Genomic DNA, 19,375 nt, shown 5'->3' with positions numbered 1-19,375 from the left:
GAGGACAGACGGCGGCGGAAACCCAGAACGTACTCAGACAAATTATCAGGCGGTTCTGAATCAGTCCATTGATCATGGAGCACTGACATCACCCCACGCACACGGTGCGCAAAAACAAGATCATTTGGACTAAAGCCAGTACTCTCATGCGTGACCCCCCTGGCTGCTAACATCAGCCACGGCAGGCCCTCCTCCCAATCGCCCCCTAACTCGACACAATATGCACGAAGCAGTGATTTCAGCGTTGAATGAAAGCGTTCCAAAGCACCTTGGCTCTGAGCGTGATAAGCTGTTGACAGATTTTGCTGAATTCCCAATTGCCTGAGAACGTCTTTGAACAATTTGGAAGTAAAGTTACTCCCCCGATCAGACTGCACAACTTTCGGTAACCCGAAAGTTGAAATAAATTGACTCAGTGCTTTAACAATTGCTTTCGTGTTAATAGAACGTAATGGAAAAGCAGCCGGGCAGCGAGTGGTCTGGCACATAACCGTGAGCAGGTACTCACAGCCTGTTTTAGAGCGAGGCAGAGGCCCAACATTGTCAATGATAAGGTGCTCAAAAGGTCGACTCGCAGTCGGAATCGGACGCAACGGAGCCGGCTTCAACGTCACATTGGGTTTCCCTGTCAGTTGACATGTTCCGCACGTTTTTACAAAACTGGCAACGTCGCGCTTAACTCGCGTCCAGTGGAAATAGCACAAAATGTGATCATATGTTTTCTGTACACCGGCATGACCAGCGAGCTTATCATGAGCGGTTTCGAGTACCAGCAGACGAAATTTAGCAGGCACCACCACCTGGACAACTGGATCACCAACAAAGCAATCGGCGTGAGGAGACCACTTCCTTAACAGCACGCCGTCTTTAACGAAGTAGCCCCCCCGCTTTATTCCGAATTTCATTGTCAACGAGTTCAAAGAGTGATTTCAATGTCTCATCTGATTTTTGCTCTTCTGCCAATTCCTCACGTGATACACAGACGGGATAATCAGCGAGCGAAAAAGACTTTGATTTAGTTGACTGCACTCTCTCGGTCTCAGTTCTTCGACTGGCAGAGCGAGTCACTACACATGCGGTAAACACCTTCGGATACTTTTCAGCACTCTCACCGGTGGACAGCGGCTCTTCAGTAACCACCAGAGGAGAAGACGTATCTGACCAGATGCGTCTACCTGCCAGCTGGTTCCCGAGCACCACTGAGATGCCATCAATAGGTAGTGCAGGCCGAACACCAAGCTCCACGTCTCCCTCCACTAGTTCACACTCAAGAGAGACAGTGTGCAACGGCACTGAAATTGTGTTTAAGCCAATTCCACGAATTAAAAGCGAATTCCCAGTGTAAGACGCATTAGAGAAAGGCAACACCGACCCTAATATGAACGACCCACTAGCCCCAGTATCCCTCAATATTTTCACTCGGACTTTATGACCACCAACAAGTGACACAAAGCCCTCAGAGATGAAAGGATCAAACGTCACCTCGCGGTCTGCCACACACGCAGAGGCGCACGCAGGCCGGTCAGTTGGCAGCTCCAAGTCAGGGATCGCAGGCACTGGAACAGCCAGGATCGAAGCCTCAGCAGTCGTGTTGAACGATTGAGCTTTCTTTGCTTTGAGCACTGGACATTGCCTTATCCAATGACCTCTTTCAAAACAGTACCCACACGTATCCTTATCCAGAGCAGGCCTTTGCCCAGGTTGATATTTTTGAGCAGACTGCTGCTCTTGAGCTCGAGGCACAGGTATAACGTTAGGCCATGATCGAAAATTACCTCCATCCATTTTTCTACGATCTACTCGTGACCGGTGCGTCAGCTCCCATTCATCAGCCAGCACGGCTGCCTCGGAAGCCGTGCGCACCTTACGCTCCACAATGTACGTAGCTACACCTTCGGAGAGCGTGTCCTTATACTGCTCTAACAAAAATAGATCGATCAAATCATCCACTGTAGTAATATTTTCGGATCTTCGCCAACGAGTAAACTGCAAAGTTAAAGCTCTCACGAAATCAACATTCGTTTGCTCGTATATCCTCCGCATATTGCGGAAACGAAAACGGTAAGCCTCTGGCACCAGTTCGTATGCTTTCATCACTGCAGTTTTCACCTTCTCATACACCTGACTGTCTGCCACAGACAGTGCCGCATAGGCGAGCTGAGCGCGGCCGGTGAACACACACTGGAGGAGCAGAGTCCTCTCCACGTCTGACCAACTGTGCGCATCAGCTACCCGCTCGAACAATTGAAAAAAAGTGTCCACATCAGCCTCTCTAAATGGTGGAACTAAACAAATCTTCTTTTCAACGTTCAATCCAGTAGGTGACTGTCCACCTGGCATTCTACCATCCCGCAGCAGATCGATGCTGCTCTTGATCCAGTTTTATTTTCTCAAACTCTTGTGTGAGACGGATTTTATCAAGCTCCGTCTCCCTCTGCATTACAAGCAGAGCCTTTTGCTCCTCAAAAGTAAGCGCAGTGTTGCCAACTTGGCGACTTGGTCGCTAAATCTGGCGACTTTCCAAACCCTCATGGCGACTTCTGGTGATATTAGAGACTTTCTGGTGTTTTGGAGACTGACGTGAAAGCACGTATCGTTCTGCAGTGACTGTCCTCAACGAGCAGCGGGTGATGCCGTGAGCCCCTCCGCCATCCCAGCGCACTCACAGGCGGTCAGTCTCCCAGTAGCCTTGCGCAGCAGTCCCAGCTGCAGTCAGAGCAGAGGAGACCCACACTCCGCGTCCTCCAGACAGCAAATTAATCGCTGATCCTGCCCTGGCTTACAGAGCGGGATGTAAGTGTCAGTGTATCTTCACTGTCACTGGAAAACATGAGTCATGTTGCAGAGTCCACATCTCTCGTGTGGAACGTGGTGAAACTGAAAACTGAACCAAACTTAAGAAGAAAAAAATAAATAACTTGCTCTGCCATAGTATCTCTTTTGGATCATTTTGCCGGTCCCAAGGCGGATAAAGGAGGAGGGCTGGAGGTAGAGCTAGAAGTTCCACCCCACATATCATTTTGATTAAATTGATATTCTAACATTTAACAATACAGGACAAAATAGATTTATGTATGTGGGTCTAGATACAGCATTAAAGTCATGAAGTTATTTTGAGAAGTGATGGCCTATTTCTATGGCAAGATAAAAAAAAAAAGAATCAACAGAAAAATACGGAAGCGTATTCCATTCACTTTTATTTTTTATTTTTTGGGGCATTTATCTCCGAGATAATTATCTCAGAAAAACCGAATAATTTTCTTTGTGAAGTGAATGTAATATGCTTCTGCAGAAGAAAGCTTATTTTAAGTTCCAAACATATTTAGGGTGTTTTTCTCTCACTTTCTGTACGTCCTATAGCGACCATTACATTATGCAAATTAGGCGATGACGTCATTTAGCGACATCTAGCGACTTTTAGGACAGCCAATAGCTACTTTCCTTACTGAGGAGTTGGCAACACTGAGTAAGCGCGTGTGGCGCCGGTGGCTCAGATGGTGCCGCTGTAGTTGTTAGCACCTGCTGATCCACTAACCGGCCACCACTACGCACCTAACTCTCTCTTTTAACCTCCTTTGTAATACGGAAACGACGATGTCATAATTGTCACCTCGATTAACTGCTCCTTTGTCATTGAGTTTAATAACTCAGCTGACGGAGTCTGGATAAAAACAGTCACAATTTTTGAAGTCATATTCCCCAATTAAATTGTGACCTGCTATTGAGATCAACAAATGACCCGACACCTGTATAAACAGTAGACCCTGCTCCTCTTCAGGTGACGTGAGACCGGGGATTTTAAGCACCGAGCCCGTAAATCCGAAAGAGCCACCGCTTGATAATGGCTCCACGGAAATCGGAAATGCCCCCGAGACGACCGCTCCAGGTCCCTGTCACCCAAAAATAACAAACAAAAATAACAAACCACGCATCCGAAGACACGCACTAATCTTATCTCAGGTAATTTATTGATCCAATTTTCCAAATCCAGGTTCAATCAGACGAAATAACACGACGACGTTTACTCACCCCTAATTATCCAACTTCACTACAAACTGGCGTTTCTTTCTTTCTTCTGGACGAGCCCCCATATGTCACACCCAGAGTATGAATGACACGACAGAGCGGACGGTAGTTTTACCAGGTTCCAGGATGGGTTTATTGTAGAATCTCAGAGGTGCAGATATTCAAACAAAACAAGACAAAACGAATGCTCAGCACGACCCCCCCCCCCCCCGGTGCTGGCCAAGCCCCCCCCCCCTCAGCCTGTGTCTGCTGCAGGTCGAGCCCCCCCGAGGAGGAGGAGGAGGAGCCAGAGCTTTCAAGGAGTCCGGTGCACCTGCGTACCAGGTGCACCCAGTTACGGCTCGTTACCTCCAATCAGCAGCACTGCACACGGAGACCAGGGACACAAACAGAGGGTTAGACACCTGTCATGGAAAGGTACAGGCCAGCAGGCCGTCACAGTGTGTGTGTGTCAGTGTTTGTGTGTGTGTGTGTGTGTTTGTGCGTGTGTCAGAGGTGTTTTAACAAAGAGTGGATTTACCAGGGTGAGGGTCACATGATCACGTTTTGTATGAATGTTGTGTTTTCTGATTTAATTCTCACAGATTTGATATTTTCTTTAATTACAGACTCAGTGGTTGTGGACTCTCAGAGATTCACTGTGAAGTCGTGGCCTCAGCTCTGAAGTCAGACCCCTCACATCTGAGAGAACTGGATCTGAGTGGAAACTACCTGCAGAGTTCAGGAGTGAAGCTGCTGTGTTCTGGACTGGAGAGTCCAAACTGTCGACTGGAGACTCTGAGGTCCTTAAATCCTTCTTCACTTTTCAGACTTTCTTTCTTATTGGGTCATTATTTATTTAAATTGTCTCAGTTCTGCTCTGCTCACTGTCCCTCAGTCATCTGTCACTCACCCAGCCTGTCAGTCACGTCCACCTCATCAACTCCATTCACCTGCACTCACCTGCTCCTGATCACTAAGAAAGTGTCAGTAAATAACATGTGGACTGAGGCCGAGCACTCGTCCTCCTCAGGTTTTCAAAATAAGACACATTCTTATTGAAACACGTTGGACAGTTGATAAGTATAGAAACAAACAGGAAGTGACATCAGGAGCCATCCCTACTTTAAACAGTGTTTAATTACACAAACCTGCTCAGTGACCAACACACAGAGAAGAAGCTGATGAATGAAACAATGGTCCAACATGTCTGATCTGATATTTATCTTCAGGTCACAGACTGGACTGAGGTCAGCAGCATGTTGAGAGTCTGTGTTGACATGATGACGATCCACAACAACAGGAGGACACATTCTAATATTCATATTTCTTTATCCAGGTTGTGGAACTGCAGTCTGTCAGAGATCAGCTGTTCTTCTCTGGCTTCAGCTCTGAGGTCAAACCCCTCTCATCTGAGAGATCTGGATCTGAGTGGAAACAACCTGCAGGACTCAGGAGTGAAGGAGCTGTGTGGTTTTCTACAGAGTCCAACCTGTCGACTGGAGACTCTGAGGTCAGTTCACTGACTGACTTTTGTAGATCTCATATCTATAAAACAGCATTTATACCCAATTTATCTCATTTAATTCTAATTTAACACAATTCCTCTTCATACATAACTTGAATCCATTTATTAATTAATCTGTGACATTTTAAATATTCAGCTACTTGTTTAAACACTGAGTTTAGTTCTGGATTTCCTAAACTGATCTGCAGGACAGAGACCGGGTCCAAATAATCTATTTGTACTGAATCAGGATCAGTTTTTAGTCCAACATGTCTGATTTCATATTTATCTTCCATGTTATGAGTCTGTGCTGACATGAATATGTTTCTGTTATTTTCACACATGAACTCAGTTTAATTTACAGTTAAGTTTTATTTCTTTATCCAGGTTGATGAACTGCCTTCTGACAGAGATCAGCTGTTCTTCTCTGGCTTCAGCTCTGAGGTCAAACCCCTCTCATCTGATAGAACTGGATCTGAGACTAAACGACCTGCAGGACTCAGGAGTGAAGGAGCTTCTTGATCTACAGCAGAGTCCAACCTGTCGACTGGAGACTCTGAGGTCAGTAGATGGTTGGAGTCAGTCCACACTGCTTTCATCAGTATGTTACTAAACACAGTCAGTGTCACAGATCCAGGGTCTGTGCTACCAAGCAGGATTTGTGGTTATCAGGTTAACTTCAGGTTTAGTTTTTTCAGTTCTACGAAGCTCGTCCACTTCTTAACCAGGTCAATCACCATGGTAACTTCTGATGAACAGCTAACCTGCTCCAGGTTCAGTTGGAGATCAACCAGTATAGAAGCTCCGCCCACTGACCACAGTGACTCTACACTGTTGTGTGGTGCTCACTCTCCTTAAAGGGACGGATAAGGGAAGTTTAAATCAACGTCTGGTTGGTTCAGTTGATCTCTAACTCACCCAGAACATCTCAATGTCTCCAGACTCATCCTGTCCCCAAAACACCAGATGACCTCAGCTTCCTGGAGACAGGTCCATGTGTGTGTCCTCAGAGACAGTGAGTGTCCTCAGAGACAGTGTGTGTCCTCAGAGACAGTGTGTGTCCTCAATGTCAGTGAGTGTCCTCAGAGACAGTGTGTGTCCTCAGAGACAGTGAGACAGTGTGTGTCCACAGAGTCAGTGTGTCTCCTCAGAGTCAGTGAGACAGTGTGTGTCCTTAGAGACAGTGAGACAGTGTGTGTCCACAGAGTCAGTGTGTCTCCTCAGAGTCAGTGAGACAGTGTGTGTCCTTAGAGTCAGTGTGTGTCCTCAGTGACAGTGTGTGTCCTCAGTGACAGGGTGTGTCCTCAGTGACAGTGAGACAGTGTGTGTCCTTAGAGTCAGTGTGTGTCCTCAGAGACAGTGGGTGTCCTCAGTGACAGTGAGACAGTGTGTGTCCTTAGAGTCAGTGTGTGTCCTCAGTGACAGTGTGTGTCCTCAGTGACAGTGAGATAGTGTGTGTCCTCAGAGTCAGTGTGTCTCCTCAGAGTCAGTGAGACAGTGTGTGTCCTCAGAAACAGTGAGACAGTGTGTGTCCTCAGAGAAAGTGTGTGTCCTCAGAGACAGTGAGATAGTGTGTGTCCTCAGAGTCAGTGTGTCTCCTCAGAGTCAGTGAGACAGTGTGTGTCCTTAGAGTCAGTGTGTGTCCTCAGTGACAGTGTGTGTCCTCAGTGACAGGGTGTGTCCTCAGTGACAGTGAGACAGTGTGTGTCCTTAGAGTCAGTGTGTGTCCTCAGAGACAGTGGGTGTCCTCAGTGACAGTGAGACAGTGTGTGTCCTTAGAGTCAGTGTGTGTGTCCTCAGTGACAGTGTGTGTCCTCAGTGACAGTGAGACAGTGTGTGTCCTTAGAGTCAGTGTGTGTCCTCAGAGTAAGTGTGTGTCCTCACAGACAGTGAGACAGTGTGTGTCCTCAGAGTCAATGAGACAGTGTGTGTCCTCAGAGTCAGTGAGACAGTGTGTGTCCTCACAGACAGTGAGACAGTGTGTGTCCTCAGAGTCAATGAGACAGTGTGTGTCCTCAGAGACAGTGAGACAGTGTGTGTCCTCATAGTCAGTGAGACATTGTGTGTCCTCAGAGTCAGTGAGAAGTGTGTGTCTTCAGAGTCAGTGTGTGTCCTCAGAGACAGTGAGACAGTGTGTGTCCTCAGAGTCAGTGTGTGTCCTCAGAGACAGTGAGATAGTGTGTGTCCTCAGAGACAGTGAGATAGTGTGTGTCCTCAGAGTCAGTGTGTGTCCTCAGAGACAGTGAGACAGTGTGTGTCCACAGAGACAGTGAGACAATGTGTGTCCTCAGAGTCAGTGTGTCTCCTCAGAGTCAGTGAGTGTCCACAGAGTCAGTGAGAAGTGTGTGTCCTCAGAAACAGTGAGACAGTGTGTGTCCTCAGAGACAGTGGGTGTCCTCAGAGACAGTGAGACAGTGTGTGTCCTCAGAGACAGTGGGTGTCCTCAGAGACAGGGAGACAGTGTGTGTCCTCAGAGACAGTGAGTGTCCTCAGAGACAGTGTGTGTCCTCAAAGTCAGAGCATCAGTGTGTGTCCTCAGAGTCAGTGTGTGTACTCAGAGACAGTGTGTGTCCTCAGAGACAGTGAGTGTCCTCAGTGACAGTGTGTGTCCTCAAAGTCAGAGCATCAGTGTGTGTCCTCAGAGTCAGTGTGTGTCCTCAAAGTCAGTAAGACAGTGTGTGTCCTCAGAGACAGTGAGACAGTGTGTGTCCTCGGGGACAGTGTGTTTCCTCAGAGACAGTGAGATAGTGTGTGTCCTCAGAGTCAGTGAGACAGTGTGTGTCCTCAGAGACAGTGAGACAGTGTGTGTCCTCGGGGACAGTGTGTGTCCTCAGAGACAGTGAGACAGTGTGTGTCCTCAGAGACAGTGAGACAGTGTGTGTCCTCAGAGACAGTGTGTGTCCTCAGAGACAGTGAGACAGTGTGTGTCCTCAGAGACAGTGTGTGTCCTCAGAGACAGTGAGAAGTGTGTGTCTTCAGAGTCAGTGAGACAGTGTGTGTCTTCAGAGTCAGTGTGTGTCCTCAGAGACAGTGAGACAGTGTGTGTCCTCAGAGTCAGTGAGACAGTGTGTGTCCTCAGAGACAGTGAGACAGTGTGTGTCCTCAGAGTCAGTGAGACAGTGTGTGTCCTCAGAGACAGTGAGACAGTGTGTGTCCTCAGAGTCAGTGAGACAGTGTGTGTCCTCAGAGACAGTGAGACAGTGTGTGTCCTCAGAGACAGTGAGACAGTGTGTGTCCTCAGAGACAGTGAGACAGTGTGTGTCCTCAGAGACAGTGAGACAGTGTGTGTCCTCAGAGTCAGTGAGACAGTGTGTGTCCTCAGAGTCAGTGAGACAGTGTGTGTCCTCAGAGTCAGTGAGTCAGTGTGTGTCCTCAGAGTCAGTGAGACAGTGTGTGTCCTCAGAGTCAGTGAGACAGTGTGTGTCCTCAGAGTCAGTGAGTCAGTGTGTGTCCTCAGAGACAGTGAGACAGTGTGTGTCTTCTTCTCTTCCACTCGTCTTGTTAGTAAACAACAGATTCAGATCTCGTGGCCTCGAGTTATTTATCTCGTTCACACGTTATTATGTCGTGGTCACGTAATATATTTTGACCAGATGCCACCAGGGGGCGCTGTAACTTACACAAGCTGGACCACAGCTGACAGCCTCACACGAGGGACAGAGACGGTGTCGTCTTCATCTGATCTGAGACAGTTTGTCCTCTCAGTTCATCAGTGAAGAACTGATCAGGTGGATCTTTGTCACAGCTCTGAGATCAGTGGGACTGAAGCCTCTCCTCATCACATGGTAACCAGGAGCTCTTTATACAGAGCAGAACCTCTGCTGAGGTCCATCTGTCTCCTCTGGTCCCAGTTTGTCAGAAGCAGATGTTCATCAACACACAGTGAAACATGGCTTCACCTGTAACAGCAGTAAATCCACCTCTCAGGTGTCCACTCTGCACTTTGACATGCAGAGGACACACACTGAGCTCTTAGCGTGTTCATTCCAACACGTGAACATGAAGCAGAGAGGAAGCTGCTCCACCTCTGAACAGGACTGAAGTCCCTGCTGCTCTTTCTACTGGATGAGCTGCATCACTGACTCACAGCTGATGAAGTGAGTCTCTGTGACACTGATGTCTTCTTCTCTCAACAGGTGGAGCTGAGTGTGAAGAGGACAGTGTGAAGAGGACAGTGTGAAGAGGACAGTGTGAAGAGGACAGTGTGTGTGGACGGAGGCTGAGCTGTGTCCTGAGGATCCAGAGGCTGAAGCAGCAGCAGCTTGTGTGTAGTCTCCAATCTACACAACCCCTAATCTGCATGTGTTTGTGAGATGAAGCCGGAGCACCTGGAGAAAACACGGGGAGAACATGCAGACTCCACACAGGAAGACCCCATCTGAACCGGATTCAAACCAGCAACCTTCCTGCCCAGATTGTGTTTATTCACATGAAGAATGTGTTTATTGAAATGACACAACACAAGCAGAATATATAAACCCTCTATAAAGAGTCACATACAGTGTGTTTAAGTTTGTCTTTATTATTGTCCACCTTTGTCCCTCAGTGTGTCTCCATGTGTGTTGAACCACATTCTGTGTATATGTTTGTTTATGATCTTAAAGTTCCTGGATTCACGTCACAAATTGATTTAGTTCAACACAAAGTTCAACACATTGAAATCACTTTGAGTTTAAAATCAGAGTTTTGTCTTTGACACAAAAGATCAAAACTCTGGACTTAAAAATGGGACGTTTTCATTTCTGCATCAGGTGCAGAGCGGTGGTGGCTTTTCTACTTTTGACCCACAGGTGGCGCTGCAGTATAACAGCAGCACATCCCAGTCAAAGCCTTTATATTCAGTCTATGAGTCAAACACATGGATCATTTCCTCTGTGACAAACCAGATGTAACGAGAAGAAAAACATCTCAGAGAGAAAAGTTCTGTTTCTACTTGTCTCTGCTTTAATGCTCAATAAACATCCTTCCACCGACTTCACTGGAATCATGACTCAGCTTTTCTTTCCTCTTCAAACAAACTGGTGGAAACATCTCGTCCTTGGTGCAGGTAAAAGAACAAAATCACCAGTTTGACATACTGGAAACCAGCAGAAGAAAAGTGAAAGAGACATTTACAGAATGAAGAAGAGTCGATGAAGAGCAGAGCATCTTTAAGTCAATGAGGAAACTGTTTCATAAACATTTTACCATATTTAATAGAAAACTGACCCAAGGAGAGGTCATCATGTGACTTTGTGATGATCCTCAACACACGTGTGTCAGTGTAACATGTGACTGTGACGCCATGTTCATGAACACGCTGCTCTCACATCTGTCAGCAGATGTTGAAGCTCTGAGGTCCACTTCCTCTGCAGCAGAGTGAGACCATCATCTCTTCATGGAGCTGTGCACCAGGCTGGTGTCATGTGACCAAACACAAAGTGTGAACAACACGTCTCCAAAGGATCCGTTAGAATCCATCAAACACATTTATGGGATAAACTTTATACTTACAAGGAAAAGCTTGTGCTCGTTATGAAATTCTTCATCTGATCAATATGTCTCAATATAAACAGCCTGACAGCAGATCAATACATTTATTTATGATTCTTTATCAGTTGATTTCATTCATTCACCAAACAGTCAGTGATCACTAGCGGTCCGTCCACACATCTGTCCACGCAGCACGGGGTGGACAGATGTTGTTGTCATGTTAATGTGATGAATTTCAGTTTTTCTAAAGATGCATCTCAGAACTACATACATTAAACTTCAGGTCACTAACTAACCAGCTGCAGGATTTGAACCCTCCACATCATTCGTTTTGTCAAATCCTCATGTGCCTCAGGTCCCCCCCCCCCCCCCCCCCCCCCCCCCCCGTCTCGTTCTGGATTCCCCCCCTCCTGAACAATTTGCCCGTCCCTGGCCTCAGCCAAAACCGCGCTCGCCAGTTTTTTTCCAAACCTCAGTCCAGAGCCCATCTTCATCAGCCTGACCAGTTATTACAATAATCCAATTAAAACTTCATCTGTGTTTGTGCAAATTGAGTCACAGCAATTTAATATCCCCAGCACATTTTTTATCTTGTTGGCAGCAGAGCTCCTCATCCTATATCCAGTTGAATTGAAAATATATAATAAACTAGACTTGGCTTGCTGTGTGTGGGCAGAAGGTAATATTCTATTATGGCCAAATAGGAATTGATGGAGCGGCTGCATGAGGCGAGAGGAAAAGTGTTGCTCCTCACAGGGAAGGTCTCTTTATTCCTCCTGTCCCTTCTGCAGGGCAGCCGGAGGTCGAGTTCATCAAGAGAGGAGCCACCGAGGAGCTGGAGGAGAGAGTCACTGTCCTGCTTGAGGACACTTCAAGGTCCTGCAGAGCTGAAATAGAGCTTCACTGCTCTCTTTCAGACTCACACTCGAGATGTGCAGCGACAAAGACACACAAAGGTCGGACAGACAAAAGGAAAAAACCACTTGGCGTCATCAATATTGAAAGTGCAGTGACTTTGTTGGGTGAAGCTGGATTGTTGAGGACTCGATGATGATGAACACGTTTCATCCATGATCGTGGCGAGTGCAGGAGTCATTCATCTGAGAGGAGGTGACAGGGGACTCGCTCAATGGAGACCGATGTCATTTACATTTTGTTAAGGCCGAGCTCTCGGTCGATAAGACCTTAATGACTGGATTTCCTCAAAAAGGTCAAAAGAGACATTTTGTGCTTTATTTTAAATGTTCTTTTCCTCCAGTGGTGTTAAGGTTTTTCTCTGTGTGTAAGGTTAGAAAGTCGTGAGAAATCTGGTAGAGGGAGATCATCACAACTCTGCACCATTGTGATCATGCACATAGAGCAACTAACCTCTGCCAACCCCCCCCCCCCCTTACAAAGTTGTGTTAAAAGAGAGCAGAGCCCAACAACAATAAAAAAACTGGAAACTGAACAAATGCGCATAATCAAAATATGTCAAATAACAAATACAGAAATCACGAAGGCAAAAAAATAGTATTCCATCCCAACATCACTGCAAAATGTCTCTGAATTAAATAGATGCGCTTGAAGAATATTATTTAGTCTTGAAAATATAACATAACTACTATCATTACTCATTTAAAGATTCATTTTTAAACTCCTGTAGCTAACAAACATCCCTGTGACTGGTTATTGTTGTTTCTCTTTCTGAAGATCCAACTACTGTTCATCGTGAAACATGTGTCAGAGAATTTGTAATTTAAAGTCACACAGAACTTCCTCCAGCGTCTGATGGTGTATTCTGTTTAAGAGCCTCTAAAAACCCAGTATAGTGACTTCCTGGAAAATAAAACTTTCAAATGGAAATGAGGCTTAACCAGTTCCCTTTGAGGAGAGGAATCTCTAAACCTTTTGTGTTTTTCTACCAGAAGAATTTTTGCTGTGGCTTCTGTCGGTGCTGCGACGACAGATATCGTAAATAAGTGACCCATCTGTCATCCCCTGATCAAAAACATTCAACTCACGCAGAGAGAGAGACAAATTGTGCTTTTATGGACAAAGTCAGATGTGAGGAAAGAATAATTTAAAGAAAATCTCTGAGCAGCTTATGAGCAATGTCGCCGTGTCCTCATTATCTTTTAAAGCCAGCGGAGGCGTCGCTGTCGCTGGGTTTTATTCCCCTTGAGGAACCGTTTACCTCCGACTGACTTTTCTTATTCATATTTTTTTTGTTTCCGTGCAAGTTGGAGAACGCGTTGTCTTTGTTGCTCATGAATTCTGCATCAGAGGAAGATGTTTAATTTTCAAATGTCACATTATTCACCTCCAAAAAGTGCAAACAACACCACGAGTTGGCGAAATACAAGAATTTGAAAGTCAAATTCATAATTTGTCACTTTTGAAGAGGCCACAGTTCCTGAATACTGGGATCCCAGTTGTTTATTACAGTCTGCAGCAGGCAGTGATTTATAATCTGAAAAGAAAGGTCTCTATGAACATATATGGGAAGAGATGAAGGTGAGTTTTCTCATAAAATGACTTTTATAAGACGCAGCAAATTTAAAATGCAGCAAATAAGTCACGCAAAACAATTGGGGGTAAATCCAGTAACTGGATGGCAGCAGCACAAACGATTCAAGTTGGTACATTTAATTTGTTGTTCAGTTTTTTGGTGATTATGAAAGTTTATCAGAACAACAGATACAGTTGGTAAGTTTTCTACGTTTCTCGCCTGGAGCAGCGGGTGAGAGTTGGGCTCAACCAGTCATGAGCCAGTCCCATTCGTTCATGGATGGGAAAAAGCAGAAATGTCAATATGATAATAACTGTTTAGTGACAGAAACCATCTCTGAGGAAAAAGAAGACGTGTATTTTGATGTTCGATGGGTTCATGTCCCATTTGCTAACCAGGAGGAGGAGGGGTTGATGAGCTATACTGCAGACGGTGGCGGTGAGGCGGTGGACTAGTGGCAGAAACTTGGACTATGGGCAGAGAAGGTCTCTGGTTCGACTCCGGTTCGACTCCACGGAGAGACAACAAAAGACGAACCTGGATTGATCTGTCCAAAAATCCAAGAGTCTCCCTACCCTGTCTAGTGCCCCTGAGCAAGGCACCTGACTCCCCCAACATCTGCTCCCCGAGCGCCGTACATGGTCGCTCACTGCTCTGTGTGTCCTGCACCAGATGGGTCAAAAGCAGAGGTTACATTTCCCTATCTGCATGAGTGTGCCTTTGCATGACTGTGCATGTGTTTGGGACGAATAAATGCATCTTAATCTTAATCTTAATCAGACAGCCACCAGGGGGTGATCCAGATTCTTTGGCTCCACTTTAGGGGATCTGTCATATTATCCATCTTTACAGTTAATTGTCATGGCTCGGGGGTGATGACCTTCATCTCCTTTGGCTTCCTCATCTTCTTCATCTTCAAATTCTATTCTCACCAAGAGAGAAGGAAGTCTCGATCCTAAACAGTGGGATTCAATTGAGTGGAAGTCTTTGTATGAGAAGTAGCGCTGGAGAGAATGTTCACATGAATCCACAAAATCCAGGGCACGCTCTCTGAATATTTCATGATCATTAAATTTCCCCCGGCCTGTAAATCAAATGACCAGATTTGAATTTGTTGTTATTTACCCTGTCTGTGCCTGATGCTCTTCTTCTGCTGTGCGAGTTGGGAGATCCCGAGAGGCCTGGATGAGAAGGTTTTGAGTCATGGAAGAAGTAATTGAATCTTTACGTAGGAGACGTGGGAGAAAACGAGAATAAATGACCCCCCCGCTGACCTGCAGGGTGCGTCTCAGGTCAACACCTGCTAATATTTACCTCCACCAGGTAACTGTAAAGAATACAGGGATCAAACCCGTGATGGACGGCTCTCACCTTACCTCTCATCTGCCGTCCCTCCTGTCAGCTCCCACAGAGACATCACTCCTCACCGGTGGGCGTGAACCTGAACGTACATCGGTCAAGCTCGCTCACAGCACGCCGGGGAGCAATTAACCTTAATCAGGCTTCCACTGGGTCGGTAATTCCAAAAGCAATCACAATACTCGTGACATTTTGACATTAAATGTAGACTTGGTGATTTGTTTCTTTGTCTTTATGCCGGGTGGACTTCAGGGGAATTTGCCTCGTGACGTGGCCTCCGAGGAACATCACCTCCTGTCTAATGCAAACCTTAAGCACCAATAACATTTGTGTCAATGGCGCCGGAAGAGCATCTTCATGAAGGAGGGTGATGTTTGTTTTCCAGTCCGCTCTCTCTAACGTGAATTTAAATTCTGCATTTAACCATGAACATTTGCAGGGCCGCCCTCGCTCCCTGAGGATTCGAGCTGTGTGTGTTTGTGTGTGTGTGTGTACATGTGATGTTTTTGAAGCCCTTGTTTGCATCTGTTCCAGTGCGCCGGGTTCATTGTGTATGAGCATTTATTCGATAAAGGCTTAGAGGGATTTCAGATGAATCTTGTTTTCTGTGTGTTTCACTGCTTTGGTGCGGAGGCTGGAGATTAGAAGGAGCCGTGCAAACCGCGAGAGGACGTGTTGGAACTCTGCAGGCGCCCTGTGCGTCTCTCATTTGACCTCTCGGCTGATTTATTTATGAATCAATTGGACCTTTCAGCTGTTCACATTCAAAGGGGATGTTTCTATAATCACTTTGAATAAACGAGTCCTTCAGTGACAAAGTCCTTTCGAGGTCTGAAGCTTCTGAAACGTTTCACGTGGTCTCCTATTGTCAGGGTTGAGTTAGGCAGATGGACCCAGGACGGAGAGTTTAAACTATAAGTGTCCTTTTAATTGGTAAATGTCCAACAGAAAAATAACAATAAAAAACATTGATCTCCAAAATGTCAAAACTGAAGCAGGAAGCTTATGAGAAGACGAGAACAAGCACAGGAGACGAAGAATAACGACAGGCATTAAGACAACGAACCGACAAGGACAAGGGGAAGCACAGAGACTTATACACACAGAGGGAAGGCATGGGCCATTGTGGAACACATGAGGACTGGTGCAGGCAATCACAGGACACAGGGAGTGGGCACAGACACAACTCATAAACAACATAAACACAGGGATAATCATGAAACACAAGGAGGTTCTAATAAACTGAAAACACTCTTCAAAAAGAGACGGAAACTAAACACTCTAAAGACAAAACCAGGACACCTTTGCAATAATGTCAACTTGAAATTAAGACGTGACATTAAAAAACCAGGTGAAAAATACCTTCTCTATGAGCATTTACATCCAATAATAACCTTCCACAGCCAGAATCCATTATATCCACAGGTCAGAGTGAGACGATCTCGGGATTCATCCTGTTAGAATAGAAAATGACCGGTCTGTGAATAGACACATGGAATTCTTTCACATCTCTCACTGACCCGATGCCTGGATGTGAACGCTCTGCCCACACAGGTGAGGAAACATCAATACCCTCTGTGAACGTTGCATTGTGGGTCTGACGGGAATGTTGCATGGACATTCCAGGTGCTTCTGAAAACCGGTCTCCTGACGGCAAGAAGCTTCTGATCTCTCCAGTTCTGCAAAATCCGGATCCGTCGGATTCGATTTGATCTTAATGACCCGAGTCACGTGACTTCCTGTCGCTCTGGCCTCTCTGATGGAGCTGTGAGCTGTGACACATTACCGGGAACGACCGGCGCCCTCATCAATATTCACTCCGCGTCCGGACCCACAACAAACAGATGGTGCTGCCTATTTTTTTTTATTTTTCATAAACCCAGCAGAAATTGTTATAACTCATGCATACAAAGCACAACACCGGCTGGAATAATGGGTTGTCGCTCTGCATAATGTCCACGTTTCTGATGGATTTGGGCTCATAATGGATTCTTAATTAATGCTTGTAAGTCTTGAAAGGAGCCAGCGCCTGCACAGACGATAAGGTGCTCCCACTGCCCCCCCCACTCACTTTCTGAAACCAGTGGACGTGAACGTGAGGACGGCGAGATGTTGATGGTGATGATCAGAACAGCTCTATTAGGATCCCTGTGTCTGTGCCGGCACCAGCCCGCCATCCATCCATCCATCCATCCATCCATCCATCCATCCATCCATCCATCCATCCATCCATCTGCGGCGTTCCCTCCTAATATTCTGGAGCGGGGGGGGGGGGGGGGGGGGCTTAGAGCATCATCTGTCTGGCGTGTCAGAGGCACTTGACATCACGGGCCCTCCGGCTCGCGGCTCAACGAGAGGATGACGGGGATCTGCCAGGCGACTCGGAGCCACGCGAGACAGAGCGGATCCATCACAAGTCTCCTCCTCGTGCACTTTAGAAAGTTAACCGCTGAGACGACTGGAGGAAAACAAACTGGAGCCGAGGTCTGAGGACGAACCTACGAGAGATTACTCGATCAGCACCGCGGCAATGATAGGCTTTGGCCCATTTACCAATTCATCCAGAGCTGGTTAAGTGGTGGGCTCGGGGATGATGGGAGGCAGAGAAGCACTTTCACAGATTCTGTGTAAAGCTTTTTTTTTTTTTTTTTCCGGCTCTCACAGACTCATGATTGTCTGCGTACTTCCTGGACCGTGTCGATTTTTACATTCGTGTGGATCAGAATTGTTTTTTTTTCAGAGAACAGGAATTGATTGAACTCTTTTTTTGTTTTTCTCTCTGACTTCCCTCTCTGGTGCAATCTGGGGGGGGGGGGGGGGGGGGGACTTGAACTCCTGCTGCGTCTGATGAATGTCTACACCGTGATTTATTTCCACCAGATAACCATAATGTCACCGACCTGTCAGATTGATTCACTCTGATCAAGGAGCAATTCCAGCGGATGCACTGAAACGGCTTTTTTGATTTAGTTTTTGACATTTTTGCCAATATGTCTGACATGCAATATATGCAAATTGCAGCTCTCTAATGAGCATCCTCTTCGGTTCGATTGGCTCAGACCTTTTTTTGACAGTCTCCACGTCTAATTCCTCTCTTGAAAATTGCCTTATTATTTTCCTGATAAGGGCACACCTATAGAGATGTCACTATCCTGTTCTCACGGAGCAATCACCCCGTCCGCTCCATTAGGATTTGAAATATCACTTGCACCTCTCCACAGCTTGCAGGTGCAGGTGCACACACACACACACACACACACACACACACACACACAGACACACACTGGAGCACCTCATCATTGTCATCTGGAGTAAAACTGGAATGATGGATGGTTTCACGATGTATTCAAGGCCTAATAGGAACACTCTGTCCCCCCCCAGCCTCTCCACTGTCCCAGCTCTGCCAGGAGGACTTGTCACATGAGGCATCAATACTAGGGTTTGATATTCTCCTCATCTGAAGATAGAACAACGACTGGTTCTAGTTACAGGTCAGTGGGACTCAGGTTAGCAACCTGTGGTGGGAAACGGGGGAGGCTCTGATTCCTCCAGCACAGTCGGTTCAGTTCGGGGGGGGGGGGGGGGGGGGGGGGGGTTCTCCCCGAGAGCTTGACAAATGAACGGCACCAAAACCTGTTACAGAGCAGCTGCACTGTGAAATTGATATTAATTCAAATTGATTATTCAATCTGGGACACACGGGTCATTAATTTCTAATCTCTCCCTTCAATCAATACTCTCGCTCCCTCTCAAGCATCTTTTACAGCTTTCAACTCTTGTTTATGAATCAAAATGATTACAACGATAGCTTTCCTTAATGAAAGCCGAGGCGTCGTTGTTTTACTGGATCTCAAGCCTCCACCTCTGAGGGAGAAAAGTAATCAAGCCGAGAGAAGAGGAAGATTAGGAGGAGGCGGAAACTGCCCGTAATGTTTCCAGTTAAATTTCTGTCTGATGGGTTTTGATGTGGGAGATGAAATGTGTTGTCTTTGTGTTTGTGTCTGAGCTGATGACAGATACAAAATATGTTTTTGCAAACACCACTTTGTACTTGATGATGATCCAACATACGCACGAGTAGACGTAAATCAAAGTATTTCACTGATAAATGTTCCTTCTTGAAATGTATCAGTACTTGAATTATGTTGTTAAAACACTTCAGATTATACTGTGGACAACAAAAAGTGGTTTCAAGCCAATGTGTCATTGTGTGAATGAGGAAATGATGCATTGTGTGCACTAAGTACTAGAGACTGCATATTAATATGACAGCACCCTTAAAGTGAAGCCAAATCCTCTTGATCGCCCCCTGGTGGCTGACTGCAGCATAGGTCATGAACCCTGCCTCATCCATGTTGATAGAAAGGACTTGGATCAAACTCTCCTGAGGGTTGTTTGTCATTGTCGGTGGTTCTTATCCCACCTTCTTCACTTTTCTGATTTTAATCACTTGTACAGGATTTACAGATGTGGCAACAGATTCGTTGTGGATGAAAGTTTTAAGAGTTGTCTTTTGGAGTATACTTGGATTGGTCACATTT

The 19,375-nt window shown here is 46.1% G+C and overlaps 1 protein-coding gene and 1 long non-coding RNA gene across 12 annotated transcripts in view; both read left to right on the top strand.

The window, feature by feature from the left end:
• The window catches only part of LOC128431920 (NACHT, LRR and PYD domains-containing protein 12), a 237,406-nt gene that overhangs the window by 8,262 nt on the left and 209,769 nt on the right, over positions 1–19,375 (top strand). For all 11 annotated transcript variants that reach the window (XR_008334755.1, XR_008334749.1, XM_053417666.1 and 8 more), the window contains exons 6-7: positions 4,635–4,808; positions 5,345–5,518. Coding sequence is in view for 9 of the 11 variants with exons in the window: in XM_053417666.1 (XP_053273641.1) it covers positions 4,635–4,808; positions 5,345–5,518 (348 nt within the window). In the remaining 2 variants the exon portion in view is untranslated. The remainder of the gene's footprint in view (positions 1–4,634; positions 4,809–5,344; positions 5,519–19,375) is intronic.
• LOC128432237 (uncharacterized) lies at positions 5,909–10,496 on the top strand. Its single transcript, XR_008335006.1, has 2 exons — positions 5,909–6,073; positions 9,649–10,496. It is a non-coding gene; the product is annotated as an uncharacterized LOC128432237 (long non-coding RNA).

The sequence above is a fragment of the Pleuronectes platessa genome, chromosome 3, assembly GCF_947347685.1.
Source record: "Pleuronectes platessa chromosome 3, fPlePla1.1, whole genome shotgun sequence".
Taxonomy (NCBI): domain Eukaryota; kingdom Metazoa; phylum Chordata; class Actinopteri; order Pleuronectiformes; family Pleuronectidae; genus Pleuronectes; species Pleuronectes platessa.
Note: the sequence above shows the minus strand (reverse complement) of the source record. Positions and strands in the feature narration are given on the sequence as shown.